The following is a 6,415-nucleotide window of genomic DNA, read 5'->3' on the forward strand; positions in this document are numbered from 1 at the left end:
TGAAAATATGTAGATTTGGACATGCGGTAAGCAACATAAGCAACTAGAAGACATAAAAATAGGCTCTGGAAATTTGTGATGGTTAAAAACAAATGACAGATTATTAACATTGATATTGGCCCTGTAAAACTCAGTATCAATCATGCTCAACTACTCTTTATGTAGCTTCTGAGGTGCTCCGACTTTTCATGCAGCAAAGACAGAAAGTACTTGTCACTGGTCTTTGTAATAGTTTTGACAGCCGCCCCCATCCCAACATCATGCCTCAAAACCCAGTACAGCACAAACATAAATAATCCCCTATGCTGCTGAGGTGAAGCTGGTCTGTGTGGAGAAAAGGTGGGGATTCACTTCTCACATTAAACACAAGCAGGCCTGACTCACCTCATTGGATGGTATGCTGACAACACCTGTTGATCTCCTCTTTTCCCTCAGCTTCCTCTTCTCAATCTGCCCTTTCCCCTTCCTGGCACTGGGACCACTGCTCTTCTTCTCCTTGGCCGCACTGGGCGATGGGCTCCCCTTGTCACTGTCATTGCACGCCATGGGGCTGGAGTCCGGGGAAGCGCACGGAGCCTTCTCCGTCTGAGGCGGGGCCTTCTTCAGGTTGCTCCCTGGCGGGGTGGCGGCTGTGGGCGAAGCAGGATAGGCGAGGTGGTGCGTTTCCTCCTCGGGTCTCTTTAAAGCCGTGCCGGAGGAGGACCGAGCCACCGTGTAGGAGGGGGGGAGGTAGGTCCCTGCGGAGGGGCTCCGGTCCGGGCTGCCGTTATTGGTGAGCTCGGTGGCTGCCGGGGCGGCGTGGCGGTTGGTGTTGTTGCTGTTTGGGTTGCTGGCACCCAAGGGAGCACCCGTGGCTGCGGCTATGTCCCCCAACATCTTGGCTCTCATTTTCTCCCGTTTTGCCTTCCACTCCTCCAAAAAGTCTGTCGTGGCGTTTGATTTAAATCCTCCTGTCGCCATGATCCCTTTTTGCTAACTTGGTGAGAATTAACGCAAAGTTGCTGTGAAGTTTCGGCTCTCGGCTCCCGTCCTAATAGCACCGCATTCCTCAAGTGATTAACCCGGGTGCTGTTGACAGGTAGAGGAAAAATAAAGTCAGCACAAACAACTTTCTGTCCTTTCCACCTCTTCTTAACCCCCTATGTAACTTTATTTTCCCACGGCGTGACAATTAACGCACCTAGCGTCAATAATAACAGGTTCTTAAAGTTTGCTGCTAGCTTAAATGCGCAAAAGTTGCACCTCCTCGCGCGCCTCTGGTGATAATTCCTCGAGTGAAACCCCCGCAAAGTGTGCAAAAGTTGACTACAAGTGTAAAGCAAGGTATACCCTCACCTGTGTGGAGCCGTTTCAGTCGGTAAACTCGCTCTGCTCGGTCCGACCAGGTGTGCCCGCGGTCCTCTCGGATGAATGGCGCTGGTCTCGAGCGCTGAGAGCCGCTGCGCTCGCTCTGCCCTCTGGCACACCGGGTGAGTCCGACAACAGCCGAACATTTCCGACAGGAGCCGAAGTGACTGCGGAGCTCAGCAAGAAGACAAAGTCACTGCAATGTTTCTTTAATATGACCATAAGGCTATTTATGGCGCTTTTTAAAGGTGTTTACGGTATTTTATGCCACTTTTGTGATATTTCCATAAAGATAATGATTTCTATATTATACTTTATCATACTTTTGAACTTTTGTGTTATCATTATTGTAATTTCATGGTTTTCTGCTGCATAGCCTGATCATATAAGTAAAGTAAAATATGCAAGTTTTGGTTTTGATGTGACTTTTTTTCTACTGTTTTAAGTCTTGTAGAAGGAATGACTGTGTTTATAATAAATAATAATAAACTTAATTTATGAAGCACTTTTCAAAACAAAGTTAGAAAGTGCTTTATGCAGTTGAACCAGGATAAAATATTTCAGGACTTAGGCAAATAAAATCAGGCAATTAAAGTAATACAGAAAAAAATCTATCAATTAAGATAAATACTATTAATAAAACAAATAAGTGAAATTGGTAATATACTGTCCCGAGGACTGCACTGAGGTAAATAAAAATCACACAATTCAAAAAATGCAAAAATAAAATTAAGAAAAATGACAGTGTAAGATATAAGTCATAAGGACACAATTAAATTGATTTTAAAAAAAGATGTTGAAAATAAAGCAGTGTGCTAAAAATAAATATAAAATCTAACTATGTATAAAAATTATTATTTTTTTGGAAAGAGAGTTTTAACAAGTAAAGTGTACTTTTAATACAGAATGAATGTATTTTAAATTATTTTTTGTTTTATCATATTGCTATATTTCTATTATTATAATACTCTCAGTGGTATTTTTTTTTATCTTTTATAAAATCAGTATATATTTTAATATTGTGTGCATGGATGTAATGACGAAAGGATTAGCTGATCAACCAAAGTTCTAGATAGAGAGAAAAATAAAATAAAATGATAAGATTTTAAGAATTAATTAACTGTGAGAGTAATTTGTCAAGTAAGAATACAAAATATTTGTTTACACTTTATACTTTTCTAACACTGAATACTACTGAGTTTTCTGATTGTTTGTCCAACATAAATATTAGTAATTAATTAACCTTGTAATTCATATGTGTCCCCCCAGTGTTGCCAGACTGTCGTGTTGAAGAGGGAGCTGAGCCAGAAGGCGAATCTTTCTACTTACTGGCCCATCTACGTCCCAACCCTCACCTATGGTCATGAGCTCTGGGTAGTGACCGAAAGAATGAGATTGTGGATACAAGCGGCCGAAATGAGTTTCCTCCATGGGGTGTCTGGGCTCAGCCTTAGAGATAGGGTGAGGAGCTCGGACATCTGGCCTGGGAACACCTTGGGGTCCTCCAGTAAGAGCTGGAAAGCAATGCTGGGGAGAGGGACGTCTGGGGTGCTTTGCTCATCCTGCTGCACCTGCAACCTGGCCCCGGATAAGCAGATGAATGGACGGATGGATGGATGGATGGATGGTTGGCTGCAGCCATACACAGGTGTGTGGTTATGCGTGGTGTCCTTGTAAAATGTACGACATGATGTTTTTTCCTATAAAGAATGTCATGTAGAAATCCATCATATAAATTCAGAATGACTCCTTTTAAAATGTTCTGACTGACTGTTTTCCACCTCGAGTCTGACATCTATGAGAGCGTGGCAGAAGTTTAGAGACCTTGAAAGCAGAAAGTTTAGTGGTAAATTTTATTCCATCAGCCACAGATGTGTGTCTGCTGTATAAAAGACTCAGCACAATGTCACTGATTCCTTGTCTTCAATAGGCCTTTGATAACTGCTCAGTTGGAGTGCAACATTTCTGCAGACAAGCATTTGTTTACAAGTGAGCTCTCCCACGCAGATCCCACAGACTGACTCCCTCAGGCACCGGGTGACTCATCCAACCAGCTCTGATCAGAGGAGAACCTCCTTGTTCGTCACATGCTGATGTACACACTTGATTCCAGCTCAAGGGAAGGTTGGGGACGATATGACTGACGTGTTTATTTCTCGCATTTATGATGATGATGATGCTGTGGATGAGAAATGTGATGAATCAAAGTTAAATCTCTGTCACCTTGATACTTCTCTGTATGACATCAGGCTACAGAGACAGCAGAGTATCACCTTTATGTCGACACTCACTTCTTCACTCAGGCCTTTTAAAATGTCCTTCACCTGTAACACACAGCTACTGTATTTTCTACAGCAATTTTTACAAACAAGGCCACCAAGGGCTTCACACGAGAGAAAATAACAGACAGAAATAAAACAAGTAAACATAAAACCTATAAACAGAGGAAAGATTAGTTTACTGACCCGGGCTGTATAAAGTTCAAAGAAACACACTTAAAAATGCACAAATAATAATAAGTCCATATGATTTCATTCTTATAACTGTTAATTTATCTTTTATCTTTTTTAGATTATAGGAAAATTGCTTAAATGGAAACAAACATTTTAATTTACTTAATTTACTTAAGTACATTTCCAAATTGAAACCAACATTCACAGAAATAAAAATGGTCCAAGTACATTTCCAAATTGGACCATTTTTATTTCTGTGAATGTTGGTTTCATTAAAGGGCAACTTCAGTATTTTTCAGCCTGGACCCCATTTTACCACGTTTTAGTGTCTAAGTGACTAATGGGAACAACAACTTTTGAAGTTGTTCCAGTATTGAGCGAGATCACTGCAGACGACAGCAGCAAAACAGGCTGCAGTGTAGTCAATTGGGGCAATTGTGCACCATCAATTTACATCCACTAAAAATGCTTGTTTTGATCACTAACAGGGATACAGAGGTAGACCTTTTTGTTAAAGATTGAAATCCTTTTTGTGTAACCAGAAACAGCCCCCAAATTGCTATGGTCAAACCCACCAGACTCCATCTAAAAAAACTGCAATTTTATCATCATAAAATATGCTTAATTCAAATGTGACAGAAGCAGAATAAAACTCACAAAGCCATCTGGGGGTCTTTTTCACTGTGTTTAAAGTCACCAAGTCTGGTTTGGTTGAAATAAACCAGTGATTCACCCAGTTAGATGTGAAAATATTTTGGTTCTATACATGCTAAAATTGCTCTTTATTTAAATAGAGTCTGGTGGATTTGGCGATGGTGATTTTGAGGCTGTTTTTGGTTAAACAAACAGGACCTTACTCTCTTACAAACAGGTCTATCTCTATGGGGATCCTTTCCATAATGTTGTCAGACACTTAAAATAACAATCTGAGCCTGTCCGTGGCAAAAACTGGACATAAATTGATGGTGCTCAATTTTCCCAAGTGGTGACACTGTAGCCTGTTTTACTGCTGCCAGCTGCAGCAGTCTCGCTCAATACTGGACCAGTTTCAAAACTTGTTCCCATTTGTTGCATAGACACAAAAATGTGAGATAAGATCCAGGTTGAAAAAATACGGAAGTTACCCTTTAAGTATTTAGCTCCTTTACTGAAGCAGTATTGCAAAAATAAGAGTACTCCATTGGAAGTAAAATTCAACGTTAAGTATTGAATGTAAAATTAAGTATGAAAATTAAAAGTCATTGATGTGTAAGCAGCATTTTAAAGTTTAGCGACAAACAACAAAACCAGTTGTGATTTAGCAAGACATTGCTGTGTTTCCAGCTGCTTTGTAGCGACGATTCCCTGTTTTTCCAGCGGGGTTGGTGCCAACAAAACCAAGTATTTTAAGCCATAACAACAACAGCAAGTGGCATCAAATGGAACTACTCAAGCAAAGTACACATACCTGTAATTTGTATTCAAGTAACTGCATTTTAATACATTCTACTACTGGTTAGTTTTTAATTTGTAGCTTTGTGTGCAGCACTTTGTAATTTTATTTTGAAAAGTGCTACACAAATAAAGATTAATGGTCAGGAGGACCTGAGGGTATGAGGGACCCTGCAGTTTCATTGACAAAAAGTCCTTGAAGTGCTTGGAAAAATGGAAATTCTAGCACCTAAATTTCGATGACGACAAAGCAAATTCCATCTGCTGAGGAAGATTGAGAGGATGCAAAGCTCCAAAAACAGCAAACAACTCACTAACGTACAGCAGAACAGAGTCAAGTATCACTTTTAATCTCATACAGTCAGCATCACTATTTCATCCCCCCGCAGCAGCTCTCCTACGTAATGATCCCAGTTTAGAGCAAATATAATTAATCTAACGTACTCCAAGTCATTGCCATTGTCATAACTCTGCACGGCCTTCCAGTGATATTCAATCTCTGTGCTTTTCTGCCATTACCTCAGCATACAAGCAGGTTTCTCCCTACGCTGTGATTTAAAGCTGCTATAGGTGCTTACTGTCAGAAAGCTCATTTCATGCAAGGATAATGGCACTATAAGTTAACTGTGCTGAAGGAAACGAACCTTACGGTGTTGGATTTGTGCGTCTAGCTCGGTCCCAAGGGTGCACTGACTTTCAGGCAAGTTTATCACTGACATCTATTTTTCCCCAAATATATGAAAGGAGCCTGGTTGTGTTAAAGGTACTGTACGTAACTTTTTACATGTATTAATTGTTTTTTATTGCCAGTGGCTGAACAGATTGTAACGGAACTTAAAACCGAGACGGTCCTCGACTCTCCCGCTTGCCTAGCACAGCCTGTGGACTGATTTCTATGTGAAGGATTCAAGCTATTATGTCCGCTGACTGAAGGTCCTTCTCCAGAGCTGCCTTACGTGTTCCTCTCGAGATCCCTTGGTGGTGGGACTGAAGCAGAACAGCAGGGTGCGCTAACTAATTCTTGTCTCTTTTTTAACAGTGAATTCATCAAATTTAGCGCTCCCTATCATAATTTCGGTGCCCCCCCCCGGTGCTGAAACCCCCCCCAGACAAAACACTGACGTAAAATATATAGTGATATTGTGATTTTAGTTGGCTAATGCTGGCTAACGTTAGTTTGACTT

The 6,415-nt window shown here is 40.9% G+C and overlaps 1 protein-coding gene and 1 long non-coding RNA gene across 3 annotated transcripts in view; one reads left to right on the plus strand and one right to left on the minus strand.

Moving 5' to 3' along the window:
* The window catches only part of pawr (PRKC, apoptosis, WT1, regulator), a 126,178-nt gene extending 124,716 nt beyond the window's left edge, over nt 1-1,462 (minus strand). Inside the window, exons 1-2 of the mRNA XM_033615197.2 lie at nt 1,336-1,462; nt 385-1,068 (exon numbers count right to left, since the gene is read on the minus strand). Coding sequence (XP_033471088.1) covers nt 385-960 — 576 coding nt within the window. The 5' untranslated portion in view covers nt 961-1,068; nt 1,336-1,462. The remainder of the gene's footprint in view (nt 1-384; nt 1,069-1,335) is intronic.
* On the plus strand, nt 1,330-3,848 carry LOC144461742 (uncharacterized). Of its 2 annotated transcripts, none has more exons than XR_013490378.1 (3): nt 1,330-1,469; nt 2,617-2,995; nt 3,355-3,848. It is a non-coding gene; the product is annotated as an uncharacterized LOC144461742 (long non-coding RNA). The 2 variants fall into 2 exon arrangements; XR_013490377.1 differs by lacking the exon at nt 1,330-1,469 and adding an exon at nt 1,474-1,595.
* Nucleotides 3,849-6,415: the final 2,567 nt, after the last annotated feature.

The sequence above is a fragment of the Epinephelus lanceolatus genome, chromosome 23 (genome assembly GCF_041903045.1).
Source record: "Epinephelus lanceolatus isolate andai-2023 chromosome 23, ASM4190304v1, whole genome shotgun sequence".
NCBI lineage: Eukaryota > Metazoa > Chordata > Actinopteri > Perciformes > Serranidae > Epinephelus > Epinephelus lanceolatus.